Source organism: Taeniopygia guttata, chromosome 3 (genome assembly GCF_048771995.1).
Source record: "Taeniopygia guttata chromosome 3, bTaeGut7.mat, whole genome shotgun sequence".
Classification (NCBI taxonomy): domain Eukaryota; kingdom Metazoa; phylum Chordata; class Aves; order Passeriformes; family Estrildidae; genus Taeniopygia; species Taeniopygia guttata.
This window is the reverse complement of record NC_133027.1, coordinates 39,556,387-39,575,677: the sequence shown is the minus strand read 5'-3', so window position 1 is coordinate 39,575,677 and position 19,291 is coordinate 39,556,387. Positions and strand designations below refer to the sequence as shown.

Genomic DNA, 19,291 nt, shown 5'->3' with positions numbered 1-19,291 from the left:
TAAGTGGGAGACAGAGGGGGGGACAACCTGCCTCAGAATTCATGCCATATTCATCAATATTTAGTCATCCATAGGTTGATTTTTTAAATTCTCCCCTTCCCCCCATGTCTGGACAGCAGAATGCATAGTGCTTCTCAGGGAATATTTATCAGATTGGAGTGTGCATTTATTGGAAGAAATTCAGGGAAAATAAGCCATAAACCATGCTGAGGGTTTTTTGGTTTGGTGTTTTTTCGTGGATTTCTTTTTTTTGGTGTGTGGGGTTTATTTTTTTTTTGGTTTTTTTGTTTTGTTTTTTTTTTTTTCTTTTGCAAGGAACTTATTTGTCCTTCAATTCATAGAAAATCTTCTTCAGTGCAGAATGGAGAGACTTGGCTGAGTTTTACTGGTTCACATGGGACAACTGTCTCTAGCAGAATCTGTTTCTGCTGATGGCCCTAGCACTGACATGACAGATGCTTGGAAAGCTGCTGTCCCTACTGCCGCTGCTGTTGACACCATTGCAAATTCTTAAAGGAAAGTGGCAAGGAGTCTTACTCTAGTTGAAAAAGAAGACCCACAGTTAAAAATAAGGTAGCCTTTTACAGCCTGATCCTGTGGGGTCTCTCGCTGTCAAGTGCTTTTGGATGGTTTTAACTCCAGGTGGTGGGTTGAGGGTCTTCACCTCTTTAAATGACTGTGGTATTAATAGGAGAATTTAGAATATCGTAAGGTGTTTGCACATCTCTTACTGTCTTCATTTATATGACTTAGGTGTTTGCTGCTGTTGTAGCAGTGGTCCTTAGAGGAGCTACTTTTCCAGGACATGAACAAAGAGAGGAGTTACAGTATTGCAGCTAGAAAGAACATGGGAAAAGATAGCTATGGGCAATTTCCACAGCTCTTATTAAGTAGCAAGAGCAAGTATAGCAGAGAAAATCAATAAAAACTCCTTGTCTACCTTCCTACCTCCACAGCTGTTTCCTGAAACCCACAAGAAAAAAAGATGCAGGAATAAAGCATTTATCTTCAATGTGCCTGTCTGTTAGGTACATCCTATGGCTGACAGCAAGGCTCTTTTCCACTTTATCATTTCATGCTTGTTTTGGTGAAGAAGAGAGTCAGTTATTCTATTTAATGGTATCAGCTGTTAGAAAGTACTCCCTATTCTAGTGATATTTTCCATTGAGCAGTTTAAATTCTTCTGAAATGGCACAGATTTTACTGAAGTCTGTTGTTGCTGTTTAGTGTGTTTCAGCCAGACCCAAGAAGAGGAATCAATTGTTTCTAGGGTGCTCCTCTACATGTACTTAATGGCAATATATGCCTTCTTTGCTCCTATTTTTCATTAATTAACCAGAGAAGATAGAGAAGTTGAGCTGGGTCTGCTAGCAAAATTGTAAAGTGCCAGTGTGGGGAATGGATCCCAAACACAAATTTTGACTTAGTAGTCTTGTTACTGATTATCCTTTTACATACTTTTCTCCTATGATGATGGCTTAGCTTAGCCTGAAAAACTGGACAAATACCTATTGTAGGTAACAGAGAAGTAGGAATGAAATCTCGAAATAAAACCAAGTGAGGGTTTGTTCCACTTCTACTTTGTACTTCTGTTTAAAACAGAATAGAGGCCATAAACTTTAAATTTTCAGGCTGTACTCCAGCTTATCATGACTAAGGAAGTTTGAAACAGAACAGGGTAACCGTCTTTCTGAAGCTCTTCATATGAAATCTAGCTTAATGGCTATTACCACAAAGAGAAGGGTACAAAAATGTACATTAGACTTAGAGGTACTTGAATAAAATAATTTTGAAGAAAAAACAATATTTTGCATTTTGCTCTACTGAAACCAACTGGAACAATGGCTAAAACAATGAATAAATGTCTGATTTTAAGCACTTTTCATGATGTGACATAAGGACATTATGCATATATTGTTGTTCACTTGGTCACTTCAGAATGAGGACCTATGAAGACAGACTCAGTGAAAAAGTATGTTAAGTTCCCTAATGAGGGAATAGGAATTCAGAACTGACAGACAGGTTTGACGTACACAGTGTCAGGAATTCGAGCGGAAGAAGACAAGGCAATAATATGTCAACATGCCTGGAAGAATAGTGTACATGTTCTCTGAAATAAAAATGACAAACTAGAACAGCTGAGTTGCCATGATGATGAGTTACCAGGCTCATCTTTTGGGTAACGTATCTGTTGCCCAGAGAAGGTGTGGATTCCCCATCCCTGGAAGTGTTCAAGACCAGGCTGGATGGGGCCCTGAACAACATAGTCAAGTGGAAGGTGTCCTACCCATGGTGGGGGGTAGGGATGGGAGTTTGGAACTAGATGATCTTAAGGTACCTTCCAACCCAAACTATTCTATGATTCCATTATTCTTTCAAGAAATAGGTACTTCAAGGGAATATGTGCCCAAGTTCATTGAAATGTAAAATAATTTTATTTAAATAAATTGAGAATAGAGAAAATGACTGCAGCTTTAAAATGCTTTTGATGCAAAAAGAAAATTAAGGAGATAATGCAGATGTATGGATTGCCAAATATTATGTTATTCTTTTATACAGAAAAATTGCCTTTTCCCACTCTACTGACATATTTAAGCATAGCTACAAGCTTAATAAAGTAAACCTAAGCCCTGCACAATTAAGGTAACTCTACAGAAAATTAGGAACTAAAAGGAGCAGAAGTTTGCTTTGCCTGTTTGACCTTCATGAGAACAGCAGTACTATCAATCTTTTAAGTTTAACAGGAGTGGTATAAAATTTGAGGAGGAGGCATAAATTTCACTGCATATGCAAAAAGCTTCATGTAAATGGGCTATATACCTGTCAAATCTTTAGCTGGACAATATAGACTGAGATAATACCACAAGTCAATCTCTTCCTCAAGTTTTGTGTTATTGGATTTGATTTACTCGTAAAACTACATAAATCCCAGCTAATCTTTGTGAATTTTGTGTCTGTCTGAGGTTTTGCTTTGTTCCCTGTTCTCTTCTGACTTTCTCATCTGAAAGAGCTGCTTTATGTGGAAACTACTCATCTACCAGTATGACTTTGGATTTGTTGTCTTCATTTATAAGACTGGTATTTTTTCTGGATTTTTTTTTGGGGGGGGCTTTGTTTATTTGGATTTTTTTTAAGCAGGTCAGTGCACACAAATTCTTGTATTTCTATGTAAAATTTTAAGTCTGCCAACCTGATAGAAATACTACAAAGAAAAAAAGGAGTATTTTATTTTGATATGCCAGTGGACATAAATAAAAGTGCTATGTGCTTATGCAGTGTCAGGAAGAATTTATATTAATTTTTAGAACAATTACTATACGATTGATTAGACTGTGAGCCTTGCTGCCAAAGGATGTTGTAGAAACATAATCACGGAAAAGGTCAAATATCTATATTTCTAAACTGTACAGCAGAAACCCTTAGTTCTGCAGACCAGTTGTGGCTGGTGGAAAATTTTATAGCAGCTTCACTACAAACACAAAGCAGGTGCTGTAAGTGAATGCAGTTTAAAAAAAAAAAAAAGAAGAAAAAAAAAGCAATCAGTAGATCAACCCTAGCAATACCTATTTTCACATTAAATTCCATTTCTTTTTCACAAGCTTCTATTATCAGACTTTGATGAAACAGGTTTTTTTTGACTGCTAATCCACAATACGTGCTATGTTCAGGACTGAAGGAGGATGAGTGAAAATCCAGCACAAAGTAGGGGCTGTTTGAAATCCCTGGTACTACTGGAAAAATGTAAGTGCAGAGCACAGATTGGCAGATATATTGGCTTAAGTCCATCCAAAGGTTCTTGGGAATGTTGCTGGTTGAAAACCAGTATTCCTGCAGTGCTGATATACATTTGGGCTCCTTCTTGCAAATTTGTCCAGTAAAGTCACTCTTAACATCAAATGTGTTTACACATAGTTAAAATCTCTCACTGCATTTAAAACAGATTCCAGTCAGCTTTGCATTCCTTTTGCATCTTACAACTCCTTATTCTGAATGACATTTTGTCTTTACAAAATTCTCAGTAATTATAACATGTCTTAAAAGCTACAACTTAAATGCAGACTAGAGTTTCAAGCACTTATAGGACATGGAAACCAAAAGAGCACAAAAGTGCACAGAGGTGCTTTATTAATTGAACATGAGCATTAGTCACTAGGCAAAGGGGTTGGCACACTTTGTAGTGCAGGAAGTAGCATGTTTTCAGGGTTTCCCAGATCCCTCAGAAAAGGCCATAATTAATAATTGTAGCTTTATACATATATTGGCAAAAAGCCTAATAAACGGCTTCTGCATCTGCTATTTCAGTGATGCCATAGGTTAGTTTGTACCAAAGAAAGAAGAACGATGAGACATGTAAAGAGAAATCGAGGGTTTTTTTAATTTCTCTTCATAACAAAAAGTTATGAAGAGAATACATATACATACTTGATAAAGAATACATACTTGATAAAGACTTTAACCGTGCAACTTTCAGCAGTCACTAATAACTGAGTATGTTTACTTGCTCTTTGGCTCACCCAAACTATTTGCTACTGATACCATTCATCTTTGGCTGAATGATAGGCCAGTAGAAAGGGTTGTATCACTGAAATACAAATGATGGTGAAGCTTGCATGTGTGTACACACATGCCTACAAATTAAGATTCTTCAGATATGTGTCCTAGCTGTACTGCTGCTGTAGTGCAGGAAATTGCCAGCTAGCATTTGTATGCATAGCAAATTAGTTTTCATCGCCATCCACATAAATGTCATAATATCCTAATACAGTCATAAACAACTTGACTGCGCCAGTATTTTGTATTTAGAGTACTAGTTACAGTACACCAGTTCTTTGCTCAAAAGCTCAAATATGCCAACTTCAGCTTGATATCTCCTTCCCTGTAGGCATACGTTACTCATTTCAGTTCAGTCACCAAGATTTTGTGTGACAAGCTACAAAAAGGTCTACAATGCTATGTGTATGGATCTAGGTGGATCCAGCAACTATTAAAGAATTTTGGACAATCTGCCGTTCTAAATTCTCATTGCTCTCCAGCCTCATAGGAGGCTAGATGCATATGAAAACAGGAGATATTTTATGAGGCTATGAAGCTGGGTGCCATTTGAGGATTACTTGTAGTTCTTATGACTGTATACTGTATGTTGGCATACCAGGACAGGTAAGAGAAGAATTTATTTGAAGCTGTCGCCTGGAGAGCGGTTCCACTGACCATTTGCAAGAGGCTTGGGTTTGGTTTGTAAACCTTTGTTTGTCTGGTCTTGTTTGAGGTGGGGTATAGTGTGCAGTATGTAGGTTGACAGACGTAATACAGGAGACACAGAAGACTTGTATTCTTTTGGACCATTAGCTTGAGGACCTGGCAGGATAGCCTTTGGCAACTGGGCACTGAGTCCTGGGTCTCCATTGAGCTGCACATTACATGTGTAAGTACTAACTGAAATTTAGGTGTTGTAAAATCTTGGGAGAAATCACATCCCAAATGTTTAATCTGTGGCCTGTTGTCAGCTGGGCAGTAGAGATCAAGGGACAACTTCTCTAAAAATATTCACGTTCTATCACATTGCTGCAGTTTCTGTTGATCTTTTCCTCCCAACAACTCTTTTTTTTCCTGCAGAAGCCCTCAGGGCAGACTCAGGATACTCAGGTCCCAATCTGACTTTGTATTTAAATCCAGTGTCAGAATTGGCCAACATTTTTCCTTTGTGTAGCTTTCCTGTCACTGTCTCAGAGGAGACCCATTTGAGATCAGTGGGTCTGCTGGACTGGTGTGCTTGCTGGTGATAAGGAGGTGGGTTGTGTAATGGAAACGTGTCTGGCTGTGTGATTAGAAAAAGTTGGGAAGGGGAGGAACTGAGAACTCTGCATGAGGACTGCATACCTCTTTTGTTTCCCCTCCCTCAGCCCTTTTCCTTGGTTTCTGTAGACCTCTATAGCCATTCTAGTCTCTGAATTTGTTCCATCTTTGTTATTCCTATTAAATTAACTTCAGTTAAAGTTTACTTGTATCTTTAATCATTCAGAAAAAAATTTAAATATTTAATGCAGAAAATTGCAAGACTGGGGAAGAAGGAGAGCAATACTAGGGAGTCAGTATGCTTTAGGGTAACGTAGCAGAAATGAAGATGGAAATGCATTAGAGGCCACGGAGATACCAGGGAATGCTTTTCATCAGTGACAGTATCTGCTGTCCCCTGTGCCATTGCCATGACTTTCACACCTTTGTGGTATATGTTTTATTTCTTACTTGGCAGTCTATCCTTTTGAAAATGAATAAGTGATTTTGAATAGAACTGCCTAATTAAAAGCCCTAAATTCCACCTCAAGTGGAAAACTGAGTTTTGCCATGGTCTGCGAGGGCATTTTTGTAACATGGACTGTTTCTTCTGGGAGCTGTAAACGTGTTAGGTGAGGATGAACTGTACCTCCTTGCCTGTTATTGAACTTTATAAAAATTTGCTTTTCCTCCCCCCTCATTTATGTAAATCAGCTTTTGTTTTCTTTTTCTGTTTTCTTTCTGTTTGTGACTATAACAACTTACTTTCTTCATTGTTTTTCTTTCAGTGTCTTGCTCTTTTTTCAACGAATTGTAGTTTCTTGAGCACTGAGGAACCAACACCTAGAAATTTGCCTTTCTAACAAACTACACAGAGATGTTTGAAGAATTACTTGCACAAAAAAATCATTTGAGATACAAATTGTTCAGATTAGGATGCTGAGTTGCTTCTACATATGTTAGATATTTTAAGTAGTGTTTTGTCAATCAAACCAACAACGAAAGCTTCTCTAAATAAAGAATTCATGTTTTCCCCTCATGATGGTGTCACTAGCAAGGAGAATGCAACAATAGGAGTGAACCTAGAGCAAAACAGTTTGTCCCAAGGACTTGGTATTCACACTAAATAAATTTCCGGAAGGTGTTATTTGTGGTAGGTCTAGTCTGATCCAACTGTAGTTGAAACACGTAAGTTTCACTCTTGGAGCACATCTTCTGGTTAATTTCTTCTGAAAACAATCCTGTTCTCTTACTCTGAGATTATGTGGTGGGAACCAAAACACAGTAAACATGGATGACTAGGAAATCCCTTCAAAAGTGCACTCTGCATCCAGAAAAAATGTAAATGTGGATGCATTAGTGTTATATTGGCCTTCTTTCTATTCCATTTTGGTTTTCACAAGTTGAAACTCAAGACATAAATATAAAAAATTATAATAACAAAATCCCAAAAATAGAAATTCTGTGTTTCCAAACCCTTAAAAGTTTTTGTAAGTGTTTTAGAATATTGGAATCCTTGAAAATGTAACTGACAGCTGGGCAGATTCAATGGAGATTGTTCATGTGTCTCTACTGCAGTCTTTGCTATGAAATACCAGTGGTCTCAGTGGACCTTTGATCTTCCTTGTTTGCCTTGTCTTTATTGCCTAATTCAGGTCATCCATTGTCCAAGACACCTATTACTTCAGTGAGTTTGGTTCAAGCCCTCAGGGTCCGTAATTACTCAGCTGACTAATGCCAGTAAGTTTTTGGAAATTTGCAGAGAACTATGATTGCACGGTTCCAGAGAACCTGGGCCTTGCATGTACACAGAGCAGTTCTCTTAGGGGTTTTAAAGGATTAAATGTAATAGTAGTGTACACTGAAACAGAAGGTGTGATAATCTTAGTAAGCTTGCTTACTGGGCAGAAGCAGCTTGGAAGTGCACAGCATTTTCAGTGAAAAAAATCTTTTGTCAGATAAATATCCTCTTGTCTTCTTTAACGAAAATAAAGTTCATGTTTTGAGATTGCATCATGCTGCTTTCATAAAGCTTCCTTGGATATCTAACTCCTTTGTTTTGCAGTGGTGTTTAATCACTTGCAATATCATACACTCTTCAGCCATGCACATTATCCCTTAATTATATACGACTAAGCCCCTCTTGACTGTAAGACATGTTGTTTGTTCAAACGCACTTACAAATCCATTTTCTTATCAGTTCTTTGCTGAACATTTACACAACGGGGTACTGTTTAAATATGAAAATAAACCTTTTATAAAAAAATTGTTTGACCCACCCACCTGGCCTCCATCTGTGATTGTTCTGTCTCTCCAATCTGTTGTCTGCTTTTCCTCAGCGTGTTCTTTATCTTTTTGGATGGCTGCTATCTTTGAGTGACTTTATTGCTCCTCCCTATTTTCTCTGTGCTTAGTAGAAAGTGACATTTTCAAATCATAAGGATCAGCCAGGCAGATTTGATACGCTCTCTGCTATAAGACACACTTCTGTTCAGAGTATGCAATTAGTAAAGACAACTTCATTTCACAGTATCACAACTCATGCTGTACTATTTGGAATTAAAGCATTGTGTGAATCCAAGGAGTTTTATCATAAAAACTGGTACAGATAAATCTGTCAGAATTAGCAATGCTTTTCTTACCACATGCTTACTGAAACCCAGAAATTTCTTCATGTTTTGTTCCAGTTCAGTTTCATGTCAGTGAATTACTATAGTAATACTTTTCCTTTATATTGTTTTTTCATTAAAAGGGAGTTGTGTTTTTGTAATCTCTTAATAAACTGACACTCTAATCTTTAGATAAAGAGGTTAAATCCATTTTTATTTTAAAGGATTATAGTTAAATTCTTACAAAGACAGTTACATTTCCAGTCTATGCACTGATAATTTTTTATTGTGTTCTGTGAACCTGGAAGGGAATTCTTTCTTAAATAAATTAGATTGTATTTTTTTTTGTTTCCTTTCTGGCAGCATTTCTGTTTTTTCCTATTCCAAGCCAAATGTAACTGTGGAGAGCAGTTTCTTTTTTGCATTAAAGTTCCTTCAAAAGCACCACAATGGATTCAAAGACATGAGCATACTTTTTTAAAGTAAGTAGGACAATCAGCATTAAATGTAGAAATATCTGAGACCAGGATATGCAAGTAAAGTTATTTTTAGATTCTATAGCACTGTTGTGCTGAAGTGGAGTAATTTCTCTCTTGTGGGTTTTTAGAAGTCGGTCTTTTGTTTGGTTGGATTTGCCTGCTGTATAATGATGGACTTGAGGAATGTGTTACAGAAACCTGTGAAAATTTTTTTCTGGATTGAGGCCTGGAATGGTAATAGTAGGTCATTGTCCAAAGGAAACAAAAATGTGTTATTAAGTTATTTTTACTATATTTCAATTGGAAATCTTATAGAGATGCCTTCTTCTATTCTATTTCACAGGAAAGCCCTCCAGATTTATTTCTTGCCAGCCAATTATTAAGCACCATTACAGTTAAATTAAATTAAACATCCACAACAAGTTAACTGTCTCAAAGCTTCAGGAAGAAACAGAACAGATTCATTTGTACCACTTGCTTTACAGTGAACTTTATCCTTGAACCATGGGATCTGAAAGAGATATGAGATCCCACAAAAAGACTTTCATTATTTCATAAGGCACAAAATGATTTAATGAAAAGATTTCATATTTTCTGAGGCTTTCATAGGAAACTCTTCAATTTTATTTGTATCTGGAGAGCTGTAGGACAGGATTTTGGGGGTTTTTAGAGGGAATCATTTGTGTGAAGAGGGAGTCTGGCATAAAGATAGAATGATTAAGCTTAGTGCTGTTGTCTCCACAGAAGTACAAGAAGCTACTCAGGTTATATTTTTACTACCTTTACATTTTATTAATGCATTGATTAAACATTGTTGCTGTAAGGAGTGTTTAAACTCCTTTTCCATTTTCTGCTCCATTTTGCAGCCCTTTGCCCCTGTGTTAATGACTTTACAGACACTTAATGGCTGTAGAGTAAACTGGATTGGGGAACCAATAAAATAGCACAAAAGTTAGTTTTACAGTAGTATGTCACAAGGTTTTATACATAAGGCTTAAGTATGAATTATCTTGCCCATATAATAAATTTTTATGTTTTTCAGAAGTAGGTTGCTGTTGGGGAGCTCCTTTGTCAGCGTGTCTACATTGTGTTTTGGACAGCAGTGTTGAGCATTTGAGCGAAACAGACTGTCTGAGTGTTCAGGCTTTTAGTGTTACGTGAAGTTCATGGCATCCTGGAAAGGAAAACTTGGCCTAGTATCCTCCAGCTGGCTTGAGCCAGCACTGTCCCACCCATACCTGTCCATAGACGGGGTCGGGCAGGCAGGTCAAGGTATAGATTCTCCTGGAAGGTTGCAGAGGGGCAAATCCTTTCTGAGACAGTCTGAGAAATACCCACCTGCAGGCATCTGCAGTTCCTGGGGCAGCATAAGCCATCTGACCCCTGCAGTCACCACACTTGTTGATTGAGGAACAGCTCCGAAGGATGAAGGGCAAGTTGCAAACCTTGATACTGCACACTTAGATCTCCTTTAGTAGATGTAGCTGACATATTTCAATGTTAGACCAAAATGTACCCCTCTTTCTGTTATCTTTCTGGTGGTAATTTAGAAGCAATTATCAGAAAAGCTCTTATTGAATCTTCCCTTCACCAGTTCATGTTTCTTCCCTAGAAGTTTCTCTGCTGCTCACAGGAAGGTAGAATAGGGGTAGACAGGGAGTGGGAGGGTTTTTCAGATATTTGTAAACTGTTTTTGTAAGGTTTGGTGAAAAAACAGTGACTCTCTGATTAGAAGATTCTGACAGCCATACTGGCAAGACTATGGGTGTTCATTTGGCAAGGGAAATGAGAGCCTTTGGGGCACTTTCTAGGCATTAGAGATGCTCATGTCAGGGGATGTGTTCACTGCTCTGTATAAAAGGTTGTCATATTGTAGTTGTGTTGGAGTGGTGCTGTGTAATAAGGTTGGTATTTAGAGTGTGACCGTCACTCTTAGTTTATTTGATTTGAGGTAATGAGGCTAAAAGATTCTAAAATAATGGAGTTTCTTAAAACAATCAATAAGAGAGTGAAAAAAACCCCAGTCTTACCTAGTACTCAGTACTTTTGCATTCCATTGTACATTTTTACCTTTAATATCCAGGAATCATAATTATTTAGGTTGGAAAAACCCTTGAGATCATCATCTCTAACTGGTACTGCAACACAGCTGAATCTACCACTTAACCATGTTCATAAGTGCCACATCTACAAATCTTTTAAATGCCTCTGGGGACAGTGACTTGACTCGTTCCCTGGGCTGCCTATTACAATACTTGCAGCCTTTCAGTGAAGAAATTTTTTTCTTTCAGCCAAATCAAACCTCCTCTAGCACACCTTGAGGCCATTTCCTCTTGTCCTGTTGATTGTTACTTAGGAGAAGAGTCTGACCCACACCTCCTTATAACCTCCTTCAGGCAGTTGTAGAGAGCAATAAGGTATTCCCTGAACCTCCTTTTCTCCAGGGTGAACAACTGTGGTTCCCTCAGCTGCTTCTTATAAGACTTATGCTCCAGACCCTTCATCAAGGCTGTTACTTTTCTCTGGACCTGCTTCAGCACCTCAGTGTTCTTCTTGAAGTGAGTGACCCAGGATTGAACACACCAGTAGAGGTTAAAGATTTTTTTGTTAAATCTAGAGGCCTTTGGTACATTGGAAAGTCAGGTAAGAAGACCCAAAATATCATAGAAATCTTCTTGGCTGGCTTGAAATTCAAAGATTTGTTTTCAAATTATTTAAAAATTATTTTCCAAATGTTTTGTCAGTGATAAGATTATACTGTATTCTTATTTAGAAAACACGCAAACCCAAAATATGTGCCCCTCCCCTTCCCAAATTCCATTATTTTCATTACTGTTTTGATGTTTTTCATTCTCTTTCCAAAAAAAACCCCAGAAAACCTTACTTAAGGCACTCTGGCAATACCAAATGCCAAGCATGCTTGAAATGTTAATTTGTGTATGGCCAGACAAGGTATGGCTGTACAGAACCTGTGTGAAATCAGAGGAGTTTAGTCACAGAATATCCCCTGTCAAAAGTCCCTGATGAACTCAGTGAGTTAAGTGGCAATATTGTATAAGCTTCATTGTTTGAGCTATGTCCTAGAATAGGGAAGCAAAAAGGTTAAATAAAAATCTCATTAAAACAATGTGTTGTATTCATTTCATCATCACTGGGTTGAGGGTTTTTTTTTTTTTTGTATGTTTGTTTGTTTGGTTTTGTTTTTCTATTTTCTTACAACTGTTAGAGGTGAATTTTATATGAGTAAAAAAACCCCAAAACATAAACAAAACCCAACCAAAAAAACCCAACAAAAAATCATTACAGAAATGTGACAAATTCAGCATGAATTTTTCATACATCTGTATAGAAAAAAGCACCACTTAACATCCAAGTTTGCACAGACAATTTCTTTTTGTTACAGCAGTTCTCTGTTGTCTGCTGAGCCATCCAGGGATGTGTTATTCTGCTCAGTTGGATAATCATACAAATTTCCTATCAGACCATCATAACTTTCACAACATAAGTTAGGTTGTAGTTTTAGATTTGCTGAATTCTTAGTCATTGTAGTTTTAACAGATTCTTTTTTTTTTAGTAAAAATTTCAAAAAGTTTTAAAGTGAATATTACCACTTCAGTAAAAGAGGAAGGAACAATAACCAAAACCTAAAGATGGAGAAGCTATAAGCAAATCAAGTGAATTTCCTCATTAGTTTTCTGACTGGCTGAGAACCTTCTGAGGAAGACAGATAAAATTTTTACTTCTGACAATACTTCAAGCATGTATTCTTTTTTTTTTTTTTTAAACTTATACCACGTTCTGCAAAGTGTGGAGCATTTCCTCTCAAACTAGCTAATGAGTTAAGCTGTCACTCAACTCTGAGCAGAAGCACCTTGCAAACCTAATCTTGAGGGAAGGGCATAGATGAACAAAAGGGGAGAAATAGGAAAAGAATTAACAGGAAAACCAGAACATCTCTTCTCCTTTAATTTTCTAACTCACCTTTTAGTTTTGAACTCTGTAACAGAGTAACAGAGTTACATAACTGCATTTTTAGTGTGTTTGTATCTCTCACATGTTAATTTTCCCCAATTTTCATGGTGGTTTTATATTTATCATTTCCCAGAAAGTTAATGAGAGGCACATGCCTTACCCTTGTAAACTGAAAATTTTGAAAAACATTATGTCATAGCCTCAATGAACAATTTTTAACTCACCCAGTTAATTAATTCTCCTCAGAATATTATAATGTGTCCTTAATTGCCATTTAGATGTAGTCTTTCATGTACTGATTTGGAATTATTAGATTCAAAGTAATTTTGCTGTTACAGTATAGTGACATTGGGTATTCTTTGAATTGTAGGATATGTTCTTCAATCTGATTACCTTGTCCTTGTCTATAAATTAGCCAGGAAAACAGCAGAGTACTACTTGGTGCCTATGTTTCTTTGCAGCTAGATAAGTTAAAAAGACACATATGCTGTCCTGCTTGTTTTGGGGGCTTTGTTTTGTTTGGTTTTGTTTTTTTTTTTAAACAGATTAATAGAGAGGTGAAGCTTTCACTTCATTCAGTAGAAAAATCAGAGTAAGTTACTATTACCTAGCAAGCATTCTCTTTCTGGATCTCTGTTTTTGTGACCAGCAGTATGTGAACATCTCTCAAAAAAATTTGGATTTTGGGAAACAAGAGCATTGTGGGCTTAGAAAATGAATATGAGATCTGAGAGGTTCCTGACAGGCAACAACAAACATTTAGTGAATGATCGTATGCAGCCATGGGACAACCCTATTTAGATATGTCATTCACACTATAGCTTAGGCACCATTAAAAATCCAGAGTTTATTCTGAATAAAACATACCACATAGTTCCTTAGTTGAAATACGAATAATCTGTAGATGTTATTGCAGTTTAAAAATCAAGCTAAAATAAACTTCTTTTTCAGTTAGACATTTAGCATTGCATAGTAGTTAGGCAAAATACTAGTCTAAGCTCCTTATAAAACAATATATATTAGGTGCCAGAGAAGGCATAACAGATGCCATCTCTCACTATAAAAGTAATTTACAGTTTCAAACATAGCCATGACTGGAACATACACAAATTATTGGAAAAGGGGATCAGAGGTTATGAAGTCTCTTTTTGTTACTAGATTTCTTGTGTCTAATATTTCACATTGAAATCTGAAGTTGGGAATTGTTTTATAATGGTCTGCTTTCAGTTTATCTAAACTTTTCAGAGACTTCAGCTACAAAGTGCCTTTTGCTAATGTGATCTACCAGCCAAGTATCCCGTAAGAGAACAATGCCCCCCAGAACGTTAAAAAAAATTTTTTTTTGACACTGTGAAAGGTTAAACCTTTTGCATTTCTAATGTCTCCCATGCCAAATTGTCATGTGTTTGTAGCAGGTTAATACAGAAGGGGGTTGACAAATCTTGCTATAATCACTACCCCATGTTGCTTTTATCCTCGTCTGCTGCTCATTTTGGTTGTGAAAAACCCTAATATATCAGTGACAGGAGGTCTGGATTTGTGGCTTACTGTTATAATTACTCCCACTGAGACAATGTCAATAGGATTAAAATAAAGATTCTAGACCTGTCCATCGTAGATGAGGTCAGCAACACTAGCAGTGGGAGTACTGTTTCTGCAAGCTGTGCTTTTAGTCTTGAGTTATGGAACCACAGATGTTAATATGAAGCAAATATTTGAAAGCTCCAGTGGAGAAAGACCAGCTCTTTTTTTTTTTTTTTTTTTTTAATATCCATCTGTAATAAATAATCCTAACAGCATCCATCTATGTCCTGTCCATACATATATGTATGTTAATTTTCAAATGTATCTGAGCCCCAGAGAGTTTCAATTACAGAACAATTCATTTTGCATTTTATAATTAATAAAGTCTTTGCAGCTGCATAACTTCATCCAGGAAATATCTGCATTCACTCTTTGTGTATATATCATTTCTGTGAAAGGAGAGTTAGCTGAATTCTCTTTAATTTTCTCAGGCTCAGAGAAGGTAGAAAGGTAGGGAGTTGATTAAGATAATGGAAAACAAATCACAAATATGGTGAGTTATGCTCACACAGATATTAAACAAATTCTACTCACTACTTATAGAAAAAATACAACCTATAGGATCACTAATAGTCAACTTACTCAAATGAAGAGAGAAAGGGACCCAGGGCAAACCAGAGTAAATGGATGAGCTTTCTTGCTCTGCTACCACAGTATGTCATCTTTATTCTTATCCTCTTACACCAGTCTACTCTTTTATAATGGGATCAAGCAGTAATTAGTGCAGTCACCTCTTTAATTATTTTCATATAAACTCAAAAGTTATTATCAAAAGCCGTGTTCAGTCAAGTGTCTGACATGCTGAAACAATTGTGGGGCCTTTAAGTCGTAAGCTGAAATACCACCTGGAAGCCTTGCACTTTGAAAAATGGAGATTTTTTTAAACTGTTTATTGTAGTAGCAAATCATTTTCTTGATTAATATGTCAGTGCCCTATAACTGTTTATTCTTTCTCCTTTGTTTATATAAATATCAATTTTTACATATGTCACTCATAGCCCTCGCTGTATTTCATCGTTGCTTCCAATTTAAGTTCCCTAGCTATCCTAGACATAAAATGAATCTCATAGTGTTTTATAGTGAAAAGGCTACATAAAAATGAATAGTACTTAACACATCCTTGTTTTCCTTTCTCCTGTCCCACAAGTGGAACTCCAGAGTGATGTTTGTTGCCTTCTACATCTGCTTTCATTCCCTTCTCCAGAAGTCCTTGGACTTTTTTTTTTAATAAATATGAAATGAAACGTATACATATTTGATCTCTAGCAGGCTGCTAAAGCATATGATGAGCTCACAGCAGAGAAGCTGCTATTTTTCCCCATTAGGTGCAGTCAGCAGCTTATGCCACAGATGTGGCATCATAGTTCTTGTTAGTGTGTGGTAATTCCTCAGTATTTACTTTTGGCTTTGCAAAATTCCATACTTTACAGTATTTGTGTAGCCTCTTAAGGGATACCAAAAATACTGGCTATAAATGTTTGTGAATGCCCTGACTTCAGCATTTGCTAAACACATTTCCAAGCTGTGCCCTGATGCCACAACCATGCCCAGCCGTGTCAGCCCCTACTGTCACCACACATCCTTGTTATGGTTGAGTGCTACTGGATGTACCAGAAGAAAGCAACATAGTCCAAGCCCAGAAAGACTGGTGGCATGATTTTCTGGAGGGTATTTCATTGTATACAGCCAATAGTGTAATGCTTTATCTAGGGCTTCCTCAGTCTCAAACTCCAACTCCAGGAAAGCGCTCTTGACCAAGAGATTTTCTTCACATTGTCTTTGTAGTTCGCACTGAAACTCTGCCAGCTTCCCAACAAGAAAAATCTCAGTTTCATGGAGGAGTTGAGAAGATTTGCTCTGAGGAGCAGCCATGGCTATTGCAGATAAGTAAACAAGTCCATGGAGCTGGTCAGCTCTGAGAGGGTCAGTGATGAACAGTCCCTAAAAGTTCTGAGGCTGAGATACTAAGCAAAGAATTATGCCTTGGCTGAAGCAAGACTTTCTTCTGTATTTATTGTTGATTTTGTAGTATATGGGGAAAGGATTAAAACCTAATTGTGTTGTTTTAAGCTGATTGAGGTCAGGCAGGTAGGTGCTATTCTGTGTCTTTGTTCTGTCAGTAACATGTAAGGCTTTGGAGCAGCTGTTAGAACAAATTGGGAGCTTCATCTGGGAAGAGCTGTTCTGTTAAATTAACAGCCGTAAATGACACAACAGAGTTAATGGAAGAGATTTGTATTTTGTGTTGCCTTTCTCCCCACCTCTGTGCTGCCTTTTGTCATACCCCAGAAGCCCTTCAGTTGCAAAACTATGCTGGATCTTAACTTGCTTGAGGAACATCAAATGAGTTCACATTTTAATCAGATCAGTAGTGATGAGGATGAGAACTACAACATCAGAGTGCCATCTCATCAGTTATATCCCCCTGCATATCTTTTGTCATTGCTTGACTTCTGTCCCTTGACTTATGTTTGAGGCTCCCTTTATAGGGAAGAAGAGCAGCTAATGAGTGCTTTTCTGTACTAAAGAAATTAAATATTAAAATGGATGTGATCAAATGTCATTTGAGTTGCCTGAAGCTTTGCCATGAGATACTTTTGTGAGAGAGTAGCTGTAATTTATCACCTTTAGATTTGCGCGTACAGAGTTCTGAGTGTTGTTTGGCTACTGTGTTTGGTTTTGGTTTTTTTGCAATTAACATTTTTTAATGTTCCTTATGGAGGTAGCAGCAGTGGGGATTTTATGCCACCTGTCCCTCTAATCTTAAAAATATTACATGAAGCACTAAATTGAATCAAAATATGTACAATTAAAATAGTGTAGAACAAAACAATCTATCTAAATACAAAAAAATCCACCATGGCAATTTGGCAAGGGAGGACAAAAGGGAATGGAAAAAAGAATCAAACCAGTGTTTTTGAATGATTCTTTCCCATCTGTTATCTGTGTAGCTGACTGGCAAGTTCTCACACCTTCATAAGTGGTCTGTGCAACATCATGTTGGTCGAGTTTTCAGTTGTAATTTTCTTTGCAAAGACAATGGTATGTGTTAAGAACAGATAAGGACCCAAAGGTCCTCAGTTTTGAAGCAACAGAAATATTCTACTGCTAGTCTGAAAAAAATGATTTTTGTGTGAAATTTAATTTTATGAAGAGAGATGGGAGAATAATTTATTTGCATTCCTCCAATGAGTACCTTTAATTATAGCGCACAGCCTTGCATACCCTCCTTTCTGAAGAACTACAAAATTTTTAAAAATCTTATTTAAAGTACTGTTTTCATACTGTTAAAAAAATCAGTTCAAGAATTGCATTTCTAGGATTTATAAGTTAAAGGGGTGGTTATTAAATGTGATCACAAGCCTCTTAGTGGACAAAAAGCTAATGGAATGGTAGCATGATATGAATGCCTGAACCTGCTGCCGTGTTATGCTGTGCAGGAGAATAATTGGCTTTCAGTCATGTAAAGTAGTCACAGACACTCAGATCCTTTGAACTCTAATAAGAAATGCACACTTACTTTAAATAGTGAGTGACTAAGCATATAAATGTCTTGATCAAGTCATGAGCAAAAAAAAAAAAAAAAACCTGAAAAGGAGTTTTCTGTTTACATTTTGTTATTTCTGTCTGAAATCTTTATTTTACTCTCTGCATCTTTGCCGTGTAATGTGCCCTGCTGAGAAGGACAGACTGGAAACCCAGTGGGGATCTTTGCCTTTTAAGTCACTCTTTGCTTTGCACAGGACTACATGTTGGAAGTTCCGGTGTATTTGTCCAGTGTTTTGTTTGGCATAAGAGGAACATGACAATTTAATAAAGGCAGGAAACTATTATTTAGTAATTTTAGCTACATTTCTATTGCAAGTACTAAAAAAGCAGACAGAAGTTTAAATGCATATCTTAACGTACATGTTTACAAATCCATTCAGCTTTTGTGCACTTCAGTCATAAAATTCTGAAACAACTTTGGATAAATTTATAAAAGTTGAATTTGCCACAACTATGAATTCACAGGTCATGTTTATCTAAAGTGCTTCTCCAAAATGGTTCTTGTAGTCTTTTCTAAATAGCATATATAACAGCTTCTGTGGCACAATCAAGCTATAGAAGATTTTACATCCAGGACTAGATTTTCTTTTAATGCAAACTTGTGCCCCTTTGTCAAAATCAAAAGCTACAAGCTTTGCATGCTAATTGGCTCTGCCAAATAATTTAGTTTCCATCCACTGGGGTTTTTTTTAGCACAACCAACTTTAAATGTTATGGCTATTTTAAGCGTACTTTTCTTTAAAAATTTAGTATACTGATAGAGTAATAGACAGCCGGAATTTCCAGCTGGTGTGATCCACTGTTTATTTACATAATTAATCAGCTTTTATCTATTGTTGTCTTAAGTATTGCTGTATTTATTTTTTTTCTCTTTTGCATAAAATTAATCAGAGTAATATAACTCATGTTGCTTTAGCAAAAATATAGGTCCAGTCCAAAGGCTATTAAAGTCAAAGGTACTCCTCATTGACTTAGTGAGCTTTGGATAAAGTTCATTGTTTTCATGCTCTTTCCATCACTGCAGTACCAGACAACTGAAATAACTGTTCCAAATATCAGTGTCTTTTGATACTTTGCATTTCTGTTCTGAGAAAATATCCAAGCAAATATGACTGTAACCAAAGTAAATTCTCTCCCTCTGAATACAGAATGACTATTTAGCTAGCTTTAATATTTTGATACCCAGTACAAAGTTTCATGTGCTGTCCCTCTCCTTTGCATACAGGTGATGGCTTAAGAGGGTTAGACTGTCTGTTAGGGTTGGAAGAAAAAAAAAAAAAGAGTTAAATAGTCTAGTTGAAAATACTTCTGCTTTAGTAGAAGGTT

General features: G+C 36.8%; 1 protein-coding gene across 10 annotated transcripts in view; it reads left to right on the top strand.

The window, feature by feature from the left end:
* Nucleotides 1-19,291, top strand: part of EPHA7 (EPH receptor A7) — a 163,898-nt gene that overhangs the window by 33,783 nt on the left and 110,824 nt on the right. Inside the window, exon 4 of one of the 10 annotated variants that reach the window (XM_030267608.4) lies at nt 16,202-16,841. The exons of 8 other annotated variants lie outside the window; for them this stretch is intronic. In XM_030267608.4, the coding sequence (XP_030123468.1) occupies nt 16,202-16,335 (134 nt within the window). In that variant the 3' untranslated portion in view covers nt 16,336-16,841. Of the gene's footprint in view, nt 1-11,304; nt 11,415-16,201; nt 16,842-19,291 lie in introns of those variants that run through there. One more of the 10 variants, XM_072926664.1, reaches the window with a different exon arrangement.